The sequence below is a fragment of the Lacerta agilis genome, chromosome 12 (genome assembly GCF_009819535.1).
Source record: "Lacerta agilis isolate rLacAgi1 chromosome 12, rLacAgi1.pri, whole genome shotgun sequence".
Classification (NCBI taxonomy): domain Eukaryota; kingdom Metazoa; phylum Chordata; class Lepidosauria; order Squamata; family Lacertidae; genus Lacerta; species Lacerta agilis.
Genome location: NC_046323.1, coordinates 25330073 through 25345005, shown reverse-complemented (window position 1 = coordinate 25345005; position 14933 = coordinate 25330073). Strand labels below are relative to the sequence as shown.

Sequence of the window (14933 nt, the reverse complement as noted above, 5' to 3'; positions counted from 1 at the left end):
GCTTTTCTCAACCTAAATATAGCCATTGGCTCTGGAGGTGTCATGACTCAGCATCCCCATTTTAGGTAGAATTTGCTAAACCAGGGGCTCCTTGTGGAGAAAGTGTTTTGTTTTATATTTTCTCTCCCACTCTATGTGTTTCAAAAGTCATTCCTGTCATTTATTCTTGCCTTCTGCTTTCCAAGGGATGCGGGTGGTGCTGTGGGTTAAACCACAGAGCCAAGGGCTTGCCAATCAGAAGGTTGGCAGTTCGAATCCCCACAATGGGGTGAGCTCCCGTTGCTCGGTCCCTGCTCCTGCCAACCTAGCAGTTCGAAAGCACGAAGTGCAACTAGATAAATAGGTACCGCTCCAGCAGGAAGGTAAACGGCATTTCTGTGCGCTGCTCTGGTTTGCCAGAAGCGGCTTAGTTATGCTGGCCACATGACCCAGAAGCTGTATGCCAGCTCCCTCAACCAGTAAAGCGAGATGAGCGCTGCAACCTCAGAGTCGTCTGCGACTGGACCTAATGGTCAGGGGTCCCTTTACCTTTACCTTCCCCTTTCGCACTGAATTTGTCACCTCAAACCATGAAATAACCTTATCCCCACCCCAAAAAACCAACCTGCTGGGTTCCTCCACATCTCTTCTTCTCTTTTTATATTTCCTTCTCTTTAACAGCTTCCTCTCCCTTCTTCTCTGCTCCCTGATGTTGTTGATTAAATTTTTTAAAAAAATATATATATTAAAATCTAAGTTCCCTCAACACCTTTCTGGGCCCTTTCCCCTCAGACAAGGAAAACATCACTCACCCCCCCCCCCAAAAAAACACCATTCTGTCTACTGGCCACATTTACTCAATGCCACTTTCTACCTATCCCCATGGATGTATGCAGATACCAGCTGCCCTGTTTCTGGTGCTGTTGCCCACTGTCAGGTTCTGAGGGGGAGCAGGGAGCCATTGCTGCAGAATGGCATGAGACTGTGCAGGAAGGAAGGTCTGAATTGAAGGGGCCACAAGGTATACAGAAGGCAGTTGCAGGCACTTCTCTCACACTGCTACTCAGTCTGTCCATCATCTGTTTTCCGTCTTTCTTTCCTCCCTTGCTCTCAGACTAACCACCACATGTTCCTATGTGCCATGCTTGCAAGATGCTGCGGCGCTTGCCTTGGTCAGTCCAATAGGCTACAGTATGCCCAAGCACTTGATGCCCATCTGTTACTGGACTTGGGCCCACTGATGGCCCCAGACCCTCCACTGGAGAAGTACTGTTGTAGATGCATGAGAAAAAGCAAAACACCATAAGATATTAGAAGCTGGCCACTGCTTAAAGCTATGTTTTCAACTTTTAGTACAGTGTTGCGTGGCTAGAACTGTAATCCTTCCATAGCTGTAATAGTTGACATTTTTCCATCATTGTTTGAAATGCAGCTGGGTCTGCCTTCAAGCTATGATATTTGACTCATTCAGTAGCTCTCTGACTCACCCAGCTTGAAGGTTTACTTTAGTATGCATTGCTGGGTTAACAAAAACAAACTTCTCTTTTACTCTAGCAAGTTTGAATTCAGAGTCTGGGATCCTATAACAAAGCCCACAGCTAAATCTTCATCCACAGTAGTTTTCATTAGTTGGTGATTGTCCCCAACAAGTGTTATAGAAGTATAATATTCAAAACCAAAATAGACTTTTATGTGCCATATAGTATGTGTCAGGCAACAAATGTAAAAAAAAAACACTTTCACATAAGCCCTTCTCTTTGGTTAGCTTGGAACATATCCAAATTCCAAACTAGAGGTTTTCTAGAAGGACTCACATTCATCCTGTTAGGTTTTTTTTTAACGGTTTTTATCTTCTTCAACTGCAGCCTTGGGATCTAGATCAATTTCTAAAAGGTAGCATCCTTCATTATATAAAGTCTCTTGTGACAGTTCCCCCAAGACCACTTCACTGAGCATACTCTCTATGTCTCGCTGCAAAAATATTCATCTTTAAAAACCACATTGAAAACATATGCTGTTCGGAAGCTACAGTGAATTATTCTTGTTTACACAAACTTGGCATGTAATAAACATTATGGGCTGCAAGTGTAATGGCCATGGATGTGAAATTCCCATAAGCTATAACAACAACAGTAACAACCAGAAGTTTCCTTCCCTATCCCTCACTACATGGGCCACAACTAATTTGTACCCAGGCAAGAGGAAGCATTGGATAGTTGGGAGAACTGCAGGATAGGGAAGGGCATGGGGCTACAGGGACCATCTCTGGCCATTAAACTAGATTATGCCAAATTTGCACATTGCCTTAATAAATATAACAGCAACCATGCTGCTCTTATTCATTTCAGTAAACATGAATTGAACAAACTATTTTTTTTATAGTTCCAAGTCTCAATAGATGCTTACAAATAATGACATATGGAATATTATCAAATTTAAGCTTCTTTATTTGTGTAGATGCTTACATTTAATATCATTTCTCTTTTGATCCACTGAAATCAAAGAGGCTGACTTCCTCATAACTATAGTTATAGTGTAAGTGGACTTTCTCTTTCCCAACCGGACTTTCTCTTTACTCTCCTCCCTGCCCCCGGAGTTCCCTGAGAGGCTAATCTGCCTCTGAATGTCTCTCAACCCTCTGGAACAGATTTGGAAGGGGGCTGCAAATGGGAGGAGAGCCAGAGGTCTTGCTGCACAAGCAAAAGTTCATTCCGCTCATGCACAGACACCAGTGAGCAATCGCCCATCATGTTGATGAAAAAATGGGGGGGGGGGCTTAGAACTGTCAGAATTAAATAACATCTTTGTCAGGTGTTTGCTGCACAAAGTCAAGACCTTCAACGTGGGTTTCAAATAAAATGTTGATATTAAAGGTGGGGAAAAGCACTGAAACATTAGTTTTAGAATGCTTGTGTGAATCAGAATATGTGCTTTTCTAAGAGCAGTCACCTGGAAAAATTTGTTGATAACATAGCTTTTAGATTTGACTTGTATCAATTCAATATGTTACCAATTAATTTTATGAAACACTGCGTTTCTGAAAAAGAAAACAACCCCAGCATGCAAGAGGAGGAAAGAAGCACATAAGGCTAAAGCTTGGTTCTTCTCTACTCGTGCATATAATGCCAAACCATGACATGATAAGTTGTGCATTCTACGAAACTCTTCATTAAAGCTTTGTGCTTGTAGGGTTTATATCTCTTGCTATAAAGGTCAATGACTTTGGGTAGAACATGCTCTGGCAGTTTGGAGTGTATGCTTGCACAGCCCTTGGCTGCACTTTCGTTGGCCTTAGTTGGTGCTATTGATCTTTTAGAAAACCTCCTCTGGGGCCATCCAAGTCCACTCTTTAAGAGAACATCACTAGCGTTTGCATACGTATCCACTGCACATCCCACAAAGAGACTTTTTGTTAATGCCTGTATTTATTATCATACATCCTCTCGGTGTAATTATTTGGATCATGTGATTATCCATGTCTCAACAAAAATTGCATTGTAGAACGTTGCATTTAATAGAGTTGGATTGTCTTTATGATTTACAGCATTTCTGAGGGTGCTGATATGTATTTTTTTAATGCACTTTATGCTCATTTTAAGAATAATTCTCTTCAGGCTTTTTGGAGCATCTCCTTTTGGCCTGAAATGAACTTGAAAACACTCTTAAGAAGAAGAGTTGAGTGAAAGGAATGATTCAGACAAGAGCTAGTGGAACTTCCATTATGTAAACTAGAAAGATCTAAAGTTAGGGGTAGCCAGAAAACAGGCTCCAAAATATTATAACTGACAGAAATATAAATTAATTTTTTGACCTGTTAAGGTGCCAAGATTTACATGTGGTCAGATCAAGTGATGCAAAATATGCTTTATCTTCCAGGTCCTTGATTTTTTATTTTATTTTTTTGTAATTTTTCTCTACAACTGACAAAAAGATTTCAGAGCTGTCAAATGGCTCAGTATCCAAAAGTCTAAATAGGTTTCAGGAGGTTGCAGCAGCTCATAGTGGTATATGTTTTAGGCTGCAGTCGTGTACACATTTATCTGGGAATAAGTCCCATTGAACTCATTGTGGATTATTTCTAAATAGACATACGGTATATAGGATTGCACTGTATATCTAAGTTATAGTGTTAGAAATGTAGTTATTTGTATTTGATATTTGTGTATAATCTATTTCAGGGGTCAGCAACCTTTTTCAGCTGTGGGCTGGTCTACCGTCCCTCAGACCATGTGGTGGGCCAGACTATATTTTGAAAAATGCCCCACAAATAACCCAGAGATGCATTTTAAATAAAAGCACACATTCTACTCATGTAAAAATACCAGGCAGACCCCACAAATAACCCAGAGATGCATTTTAAATAAAAGGACACATTCTACTCATGTAAAAACACTCTGATTCCCGGACCATCCATGGGCCGGATTGAGAAGGTGATTGGGCTGCATCCGGCCCATGGGCCTTAGGTTGCCTACCCATGATCTATTTGATAGAACACTTCTTCAATCAGAAGATGTTGCATATTTGGAAACGAGGCTGGATGTTTTACTTCTGCTTTTGTTGATGTTGCCTGTGTTAGAGCTTGAAAGTAAAACATTTGAGACAAAATGTGAAATTTAGATCTTGGATTCAAAGACTGAAATGTGATCTTTGCTGCCTGTGAAATAATGTTTTCATGGGTAGGTGGGCAAGTGAAATTAGAGCGAAATCCAGAGTGCATTAAATAGCAGTGAATATCTGCTGCCACCAAATGCAAAATACTGTGAGGCTGTTTAGCTAAACATGTATCAAAAGATTCAGAATTCATAAATTTAATGAATTTTTAAAGAGCAAATTCATCACCATAATGACTTCTAATAATTTGGCATTGAAATGGAATACCCTAAAATAAGGTGGTATGTTCCACATACTTGGTAGACTGCCAAAGTATGCAGAATCATATTAGTTTGTACTTTTAAAAAGCAAATTATAAAACCTCCAATGAGCTTGCCCATATGCTGTCAGCATCCAGCACCTATGGACTGTTGAGGGTATCATATTGAGGTGGGGTGGAGGGTAAGGGGGATGAAACAGGCCTGCTTGAGCTGATATTAGTTAGATACTATGCTAGGAAGATGAAAACCATAGGTTGTTTTTTTACACACACCCACATCTGCCTGTATATGGAGAGACTTCAGAAGAAGAAATGGGGGAAATGAAATCTTTTCTCTTTCCATTCAGCAGAAGCCAATCTTTCCTGCTATACCACTACTCCTGTAAAATGTGTCCCGTTGAGATTCTGTGTTGCGTATTTTCCAGGATTTACAGGTGCTGGGATAAGTTGCATTTAGTTTTCATTGAAATAACTTTTCACATTGGTTCCCAAAGGACCCAAGTGCAACTAGCTTGAAAGGTAAAGGACTCCTGACAGTTAAGTCCAGTCACGAACGACTCTGGGATTGCGGCGCTCATCTCACTTTACTGGCCGAGAGAGCTGGCGTTTGTCCGCAGACAGTTTTCCGGGTCATGTGGCCAGCATAACTAAGCTGCTTCTGGTGAAACCAGAGCAGTGCATGGAAACACGGTTTACCTTCCCACCGGAGCGGTACATATTTGTCTACTTGCACTTTGATGTGGTTTCGAAGTGCTAGATTGGCAGGAGCTGGGACCGAGCAACGGGAGCTCACCCTGTCATGGGGATTCGAACCACCGACCTTCTGATCAGCAAGCCTTAGGCTCTGTGGTTTAGACCACAGCGCCACCCGCATCCCTTTGCAACTAGCTTAGCTGGGATCAAAAAGTTTCTGCTTAAGCAGTGAAATTAGGCTACTGCATGCAGGATCGTTTATTCTGTACCTGGATATAAATTAGTAGTGTTAAGAAGAAAGCAATTTACCTTTAATAAGACCTTTGCCTTTTTTTCTAGTTCCAGAATAGTTTTAATGGAGGAAATATGAATGATGCATATCCACCGCAATTAGATGTTGTCAACACCCAGCCTGGAACACATCTTCAGCCTCTTCATCATCCAGCAGAATCCAGATCTTTCTCTGATTTGGCATCCAGTGGTTTTATGTAGTTCAAGAACAAAGTCATATAGAGAAAGAGATCGGGACTGGATTATTGAACAGAGATTGAAAATCATGTGTGGTTGCACTTAAAACGCATGCATATAGGATTTGTCATCCCAAACCTAATATTTGTAGGTGGAAGTTGGAGCTGTAATTGTGGCCTAAAAGTGTGCACATGTAATTTTCAGTGAGAGTGAAAATATGCACTATTGCAATATTACTGCATCACATTGTAGAACATAAGATAAGGCAAATGGTTTTATGTTTAGCAGATAAAATGGGAACTTTTGACAATCTTATTTGGAATGGTATAAGATAGTTAATCTTAGATTATTTTAGGCCTTTTAAAAAAGCCATGTTCTAAATAGAGGAGCAAGTGAAGCACTCAGTTTTTTATGTTTTTCCTTCAGTTAACTTTATTTAGTAGTTTTTCAGCTTATCCTTTTACTTTACATGTCAGGTTCTAGCACTTTAGTAGAAGGTTTAATACAAGGGTTTGATACACAGTTTTAGGTTTTGTACAACCAAATCCATTGCATTCCTCCTTTACAGTTAGCCTTAAGTGCCTCACAACTTTGCTACCTTATTTCTGAAAGGAGCTTGTTAGGAAAAAGGAGATTCACTGTAAGAACAAATCATATTTACTTTGTGACTATTCAGTGATTACTTTGGTTTGTTTTTAAAAAGCTAGAGACCTATAAGCAGTGTATTCCTTCTCTATTAAATGTATATTGTTTTTCTTTAGAATTTGATATTATTCTATATGTGCAGAGTTTTTACTTTGTTAAAAGACTGGGATTTTTGATTTTGTGTTTTGTTGCTTTTCTGCATTCTTCAGGTAGAACAGGGTAAAAACAGAAACCTTTTAGGAGAAAATTGTCTCCTCGGGATTAGCTCTGAATTTCAAATACTGAAAACATGTGCCTTATCTTGTGTTACAACACTTTTCGAATGGTCTCTTAAAAAAAAAAAAAGTACAAGGCTGCTCTATGCAAATACTTCCATTTAAAGTGATTATTGAGATGGGTTAATTTTAAAAACCAGAGGAAAGCAATGTCTCAGTAGCAAATAGTACTAAAGTTTACTTTTGTAAAATAAAATTTCTACACTGAGGGTCAAATTTTGATTGGCTGCTGTTTTTCAACCGTTCCAGTGGGGAGAGGGTCTGTTCATGTTAAATATCCCTAATGATTGCACTCTGAAAAGAAAAAGCTATCTTTCTATGTGTATGTGAATTCACTTTAAATGTCTTTGAAAAAACTGAAAATTTATTTTAGTTCAAAATTAGAGAGAGATGATCCTTGTAACAAAAAAAGGATATTTTAAGCTTTGTTGTTTTTTTTTTAAATGGAAAACATTGTATTGGATTTTTATCTGAGGGTTTTTAGAACTGCATACACCAATGTTTGGTGTTTCATAGTAGTTTAAATGGGGGGGGGAGGGATGTGTACATGTTCAAACAAGTGAATATCCTTACATGCTGTTAATATGTAATAAGCACCATTTAATGATGTCTTTGTAAAATATTTTACAAACAGTTAATTTTAAAGTGTTATTCCATATTATTAAAATGTCTATTGCATACATATGTATAATGTAAATGACAGTGTAGACTCTTCAAAAAAGAAACAAAATAATAAACCAACTCCCTCCAGGGTGGTCTTTAAATTTTTGATGAGAAAAGAGTATCAGTTAAGTTTTTTTATATATATATACGTTTATATAACAAGAAGGAATGTTTTTAAGGGTAAGGTTGTAGGGATAGCGGGAGGTGGCTACTCATTTTAATCACTTGAAAGCTGTGTTGTTCTCATCTTAAATCTGAGTCGTGGTAAAATTCTGCTTACACAAATTGTGTAAATTTGTCCTTATAGAAAAGATGGTCAGGCAGTTTGTAGACCTTCAAATTTAGGATCTAGTGCTGCTTTTAAAAAGGAAATGCTGTTTGATACTATGTTTCAATAATAGCTATGAAGCTTGGGCTACAATGCCCTTTAAGCATTGAACTTTGCTTCGGCCATCACTAAATGCATTAGATTAGTAGCCATTGATTGCTTCTTATTATCTTCTTTCCAAACAATTGCTGTAATATTTTTTTGTAACAGTATCTTATTATTATTATTATTACAAGAGTAATGTTGACAATCAGTAGCTGTACTGTAAAATGTGAAAGGTTCAAAGGGATAATGTAGGGTTGTTGTTTTTTAAGAAAAAGACCAAAACCAAAACATAAAACCCCACAACAAATCATGACCTGCATATCGTATCACTTCTGCTTAACCAAATATGATCCCGTCACTAAGTGCCAAGGATGCAGTACAAACTGGTATACTGCTTTATTGTAGGCTAGCTTAATTCTGTTACACATAATATCAACTTGTTTTTCTGCATTAGCTGTGTCTATATGCAACAAACCTGTGTATTGGTGGTGCACTGTTGATCTACACCAAACTGTTCTCAAAAGTGATGAATTGCTGACTTATTGCCCCACCAACCCCACACTTACCCTCCCACCTCCAAGCAAATTATTTCCTTGTTTTAATCAGTATTAGACTACCCATTTTTGTAGATTCTGTCTTGGCTTTTCCCCTTTCTGTCTGTCTCCCATCACCCTTTGTTATCTATGTTTTATGTCATGCAGTTAATTTCTTACGTGTTGGGGTATAATTTTATAGTGATTTTAATGAGCTTCAGTCAAACTTGTAAAGCATAATATACAACAATAAAATATCACCTGACTAGAGCTAATACGTAATTTTTTCCACAGCACACCATGCTTTATTCCTAGTTCTAGAAGATAATACAGACACTTGAAAGTATATGGTATAACTTTGTTTCCAGGACTGCTTGGGATGAACAACCCTCTTTCATATACAAGATCCAACATTGCTAGGCCTCCCTCACTCTAACCATCTGTTGTATACTCCCTCAGGTGTCTGTCTCCGGCAAAGGTACCAGCTGAGTTCATGTTACTCCCCAATAACAGAAAGGATTTCAAAATGCTTTTGGTGCCTTTAAACCCCTCCTTCAAGTGCCAAACAGAACGGAGTGGAAAGGATGATAGAATTCGAAACGAGGCCTCATCTACTTCTTGCTGCTACTTTTAAAACAATTGAGGTGGATCTAGACCAGAACTTTCCAAACTGTGTGTCGCGGCATGTTAGTGTGTCGGCTGCAGTGTGTAGGTGTGTTGTGTGAGCGCTCTCGGCGCTCCTCCCAGGGCTGGAAAGGGGTTAGTTTAACCTCCAGTTTGCTAGTAAAACTGAATTACTGAGTCAGGAAATGGTGCATATCTTAAAAGTGTGTCACCAACATGAAAAGTTTGCAAAGCTCTGACCTAGACTTTATTATGCTTAGGAGAAACCCATTAAAGCTAGTAGGACTTCAGTAGTAACTATATTTTATGTTCCATTGTGGTATTGTGTCTCCTCTAAGCATAATTAAGGTCCAGATCTAAAGCCTATGTGTGACAAGGGAGGAAGTAAAGGGGGGCATGTCTTCTGAATGTAGGATTTGTTCTGACACTGATCCCCCAGTTAGAATTTCCAAATGCTAGACCTGACCTTGGATAATATTAGACAATATTTTTATTCAAACAAGATGGGTCCCATGCACAGAAGCATGTTTTTGTACAAGGCTGGTACTCTCTTCCTTTGGCTACATCTCAGCAACTAGATCTCCACTTCAGCACTATGACAGTGGTATGTAATTCTGATCACATTATTAGGACCGCACAGAAGAGAGGACTGGTACAAGGTTGATGCTACACAAATCCGCATAGGAACCTTTCGACTGCAACCATAATATTTCATTCTTTTGGTTGTGGGATTTCAGAGAAATTGTCTTCGAAATACTGACAACTCCATAAAGGATAACTTTTAGCTGGGTTTAGAGCTGATACCAGAGTCCAACATACTGCTTTCTTCTGAAACTCTACCCTTACGTAATTTAACATAGGATTGTTCATCTCTGTTGAATTCTTTGTGAACGTGTAACACAGATTGGGATGCTGTTGTTCCAGCTGTTTTGGTACCCTTCACATTGAAACCTCTAGAACAGAAGCATTTTGTTGTACAGGCATACTGAAGTGAGCTTTCACTTCCCTTTTGTATATAAGACAGGAAAAATGAAAAAAGTCACTTGTAGCGCTCGACCACAGAATTTAACTGTACTCCTTAGACTTAAAAATCAGTTACCTTTAGCTGCCAGGATGAAATGCAGCATTTAACATTCTGCTGCTACAAGGGGAAGACCTGCAGTGCTCCAGATGTTGCAGAACAACCATCCCAGCCAACATGGCCAGTGGTCAGGGATGGTGGGAGTTGTTATTTCCATTTAAGGACCACTTACTCTCTTCAGCAACATCTGGAAGGCTGCAGGTTTCCCCCCTCTGTTGCTATGGAGTATGGTGGAAAACTAAATTTGGTTTCTATTCTTCAGTCTTGCATAAAATATCCTTGCAGACCTATTCTAGTAGACAGCCTCGTTGGAATTAGCAACCCAAAAACATGGTTTGTGTGCAAATACACATTGATCTGTTGCTGTTTGTTGTTTCAAGGGATGTGTAAATACATTTTGCATTCAGTGGAGTGTCCCAGTTCCATGAGCTGTTTTTGCAGGCAGTCATCTGCATGCGCAAGGCAGCCATGCAGTATTTATGAAAGGCAGTTGCTTTCAGGTGTTAAAAGAAATCAGTCCAAGGAGTGCGCATACCAGAAAGGTTTGGTGTTCCATGGGAAAATAGCTCCTGAGTTTCCGATTAGCTGTATGAAAAGAGGTGTAAAAAGTGGGTGTGAACTGTCACTCGGCTGCAAAATCTTCGGAATGTGGCAATATGTGCATTTTTGTGCATCTCACGTGTCCGTTTCTAGAATGTGTGTTCATTGTAAGCACATAGCAATTATTGCTCCCAGCTTTTTGTATTATAGCAAGAATGGAGAAGCTATAGCCCTCTAGATCATAGCTGTCAACCCTCCCTGCTGTTCCCCACTGCTATATACATAGCTGTCAACCCTCCCTGCTGTTTCCCAATGCTATAATAAAGGAATTTCCCGCAAAAAAAGGGAAAGGTTGACAGCTATGCTCTAGATGTGCTCCCAAGTCTCTTCAGCTGCAGGCAGCATGGCTTAACAGTAAGATTACTACATAAGTTGTAACCCAACAAACATCTGGAAGGCCACAGATCCCCCTTCCCTGTATGTATTTCAGAATAAATTCTGTTCTCTTCTGACATTGTGTGCTTTGTTTTCTTTGTGCTTTAATGGCCCAGTGCTTGCTCATACTCAAAGCTAGACATATTTCTTACAACTGTGTGCTGTGTAGGTTGAGCACTGTGAAATCAAAGTTCTTCCAGTCACCTCATTTCAGAGTGTTGCAGGTGAACAGGATTTTCAGTCTGAAGTGATGGCACTCACAGTTTCATTTATTTGTACTTTACTGATCATGCCGCTTGTGCTACCTCAAGGGGCAAGTCCAGTGCTTTGATTCAGAACCACACCCCTTGAATGCTCAAAAGCATTCGGGGCAGGTACCAATTTAACGCAGCGACTGGGTGAAATCCCCTTATCTCAGATGCAATTTAAAAGTGTCAAGCAGCAGAGCATGAACAGTACAGAATGTTAGCTACAAAAATATAAGTTCCTTGTGTCTGCCTTTTTTCCCTTGTGGGCGTTTTTTAGGAAAAGCTCTGGAATTCTTTCTAAAGTGGTGTGTGTGTGTGTGGATATAGTTTATTTTCCCTCTGGCTTTCTGTCCTTTCATCTAGTTGTACTTTCATTACTTTGGTTCCTTGCCCTAGAGGCCCAATCACAATGCATTTAGCTCAATCTTTAGTTTTTAGAAAAATAAAAGAGCAAGCAAAACAAAACCTGGCTGTCAAAAGGTGGCAGGTGAGTTTAGAAATGGCCTACCTAGAGACATTCTTTAAAGAAAAAAATACTTTCCCCTTCACTGTGGACAGCTTCTCTCCCCACCCCCACCTCTTGTTTTAGTACTAGGCCAAGCCCTTTTTCTGGTACCTTAGGGGGGGTATCTGTCTATAGCACTCTATTTCACCCTTCTTTCCTACTGACTCATGTCCATGGTGAAGTACTTAAGATGTTTTGAAGCTGAAGGCATTTGACATCCTCATAAGATGCTATTAAGCAAAAGAGATGGGCTGCATAGAAACTTATTTGGTTCGTTTAAAAAAAAAAACAACCTACCTTACATATTGTCTACGTCTTTAAGCTCTTTCATTTTGACCCCCACTTTCTGCCCCAGCAATGGAGAACCACAAGGCGTTTCCTTACATCTATTTCTGATTATGTAAAATAAACCTGTATATTCAACGCTGTGGCAAAGAAAGCAGGTTGTGGGGGAGAGAACTCCTGTTTGGCTCTTCCGAAAAGTTCTCATAATAAAAGTTCTATAAATACCCTTTGTGATTGCTGAATGGAAAGAATACGAGAATGAAACCCACAGGGCATCGAAGAAAACTTGGAAGCGGCCCCACCCACCACTAGAGAGATGGAAAGCTCCTCTGTGCATTTTGTGGCACGGTGTTCCATCATCGTCCCTTGTTATCCACACAATACCAAATCAGAAGTGAGACATAAAAAGAGAGAGAACCAGAAACCTTGGAAAGAGAGCGATAAAATTGCTGTAAACTGCCACATAGATCAAGGTGAATTTAACATTAATTGAATTCATTTCCTTTGTTTGCTGGACACTTCACAATGGACGAACAAACACAAGCACACTTGTACACAACATTTGCTCTTATCTGCCTCTGATATATTTCATTGCCTCACCTGCCTGAGGGCCCTTTAATGCAGACTGCAGTTCCATACCTATTTCCACTTACCTGCACTGGAAATAGTTCTAAGCAGACATGCATAATATTGCATCAAGAAAGCAGGATCCATTTATTGTCCTTTATTCCTTGGACCTGATCCCTTAAGGCAGAAAGAGGGAAGCAGTGGTTCTCCAGATATTGTACTCCAGTTCCCATCAGCTGGTGCCGGCACAGCCAATGGTCACAAATGATGGGAGTTGTAGTCTTAAACCTTTCTCATCCCTGCTGTAGGGATAGGTTGCAAATATCAAATAACATGAAAAATAGTAGCTCCTTTAAATGGATGCAGGCCGTGGCAAAAGGACCTGCTCCTGTTTATTTTAGTACTCCTGCAGTCTTTGGATGTAATAATAATAGAAAGGAGAGAACCAGTTCACACCTGTGTCCCTTGATCACTGTTGCAGCCGGTTTGTGGATTTTATGTTTGAATGAGCCCTCGCCAATCCAACATCACAAGATTTCCATGTTGCAGGATGTCATTTCAAATGCAATCATTGTCAGTGCCATCTGTTGGCACATTCAACAGCAAGTCATTTAAATTATGGGAGCTTGAGTGATGTACACGTTATGTATTGTGTGAGCACAGTAGAACCATCCTACTTCTATCAAGAGTTTCTTTCTTCTAAAAGAGGCCCCTTCCTGCTACAAATGCCTCCATTGAAGACAAAGTGAGCAACCGATGGGCTATGATGCATCTACTTTCTATCAGCAGGTGAGAAAAGTGAAAAGATAAAAAAAGATACCTTCATGCTAGTGCACTTTTTTCCTCATCAGTTATGCTCCAAAAACGTGGCTTCTTGCTATCTATAGTTACAGCTGGATTGCCCCGTGCCTCCCATTCTCATAAATTTTATTTCACAGGAACAGCTCTCATTAAACTTCTCAGGTTGGTTTACTGGAAACCAGGCTTCAGAACTAAATCAACGGCAATGGATAATGTGAACTTTCCCCAAAACAAACGAATTTCACGAGCCTCCACTTTACATTGAAGCTGCAAACCCTTATGTATAGGGTACACTGTAAAAACAAAAGCCCTCAGTTGTTCTTGGAACATGTACTGTGAGATAATATGAAGCAGCTGTCTTGAATCTTGTCCCCCACCCCCAAAGTCTTTAAAGGTGTATCCTTAATACAGCATCAAACAAATGTTTTGGCAACATCCCACTTAAATAATTTCCCATACAAATTTAAGCTTTAACATACATGAAGCTTATACCATCAGGGGCCATTGTGTCATTTATGACTATTCCAGAATGCATGCATAGCTACGGTAATGGCCAAAGATCTTTTCAGTACCATATTTCCCCTAGAGAAATATTCCATTCCAGGGATAGCCAACACAGTATTTGTCATGTATTCTAACTCCAACAGCCCCAGCTGTAAAGGACGGTGGGCATTTCCATCCAAAAACATCACACACACCCCCTCTGCCCCTTATGAAATGCTCTCCCTTAAGAAGCTCACCAGATGTCTGCATAAACACCAGTTTTCAGGCCTTCCTTTTATTTCAGGACTGCAAATGGTTTTAGCACCTTTTGTTGCTGTTCCCGTTGGGTATTTTTTAGTCTGATCCATTTTAATGCTTATGCTGGTGGTTCTCATTATTGTGACGATTATTTTTCTAGCGGTTTAGCAGATACTGCAGTGGGGTTTTTTCTATTCCTTATATTTAATTGATTGCCATTGAAATGTACTGGTGTCAGGGGCTGGACTGAGGAGGAATAGTGGGGGCTGCCCCCCCTCTCCCAAACCTTCCCGAGAACAGGAGGACAATATAGATTTGGATCAGTGGTTTGCAGAAGGGCATAGTTCAGAGGCTGCAGAGGGCAGAAGCTGGGAAATATTGGAAGAGGAACAGCAGTAAGAAGAAGAAGCACCAGGGGAGAGACAGCTGACAGACTCAGTGTCCTTGGATAGCATTCCTGACCACCACCACCACCCTTTCTCCGAGGACCAGCATTGAGGGTAGTAGAACAGAGAGCTCAGAGGCAGAAGGCTCAGACTAGGAGGTGCAAGACTGATGTAGAATAGGGGAGACAAAGGGTGGGGTGGGACTTTACTTGGAGCGACAC

General features: G+C 40.1%; 1 protein-coding gene across 1 annotated transcript in view; it reads left to right on the top strand.

Annotated features, from left to right (window-relative positions):
- The window catches only part of AHR (aryl hydrocarbon receptor), a 46435-nt gene extending 37666 nt beyond the window's left edge, over positions 1 to 8769 (top strand). The window contains exon 11 of the mRNA XM_033166310.1: positions 5882 to 8769. Within this exon, the coding sequence (XP_033022201.1) occupies positions 5882 to 6034 (153 nt within the window). The 3' untranslated portion in view covers positions 6035 to 8769. The remainder of the gene's footprint in view (positions 1 to 5881) is intronic.
- The last annotated feature ends 6164 nt before the right edge of the window (positions 8770 to 14933 follow it).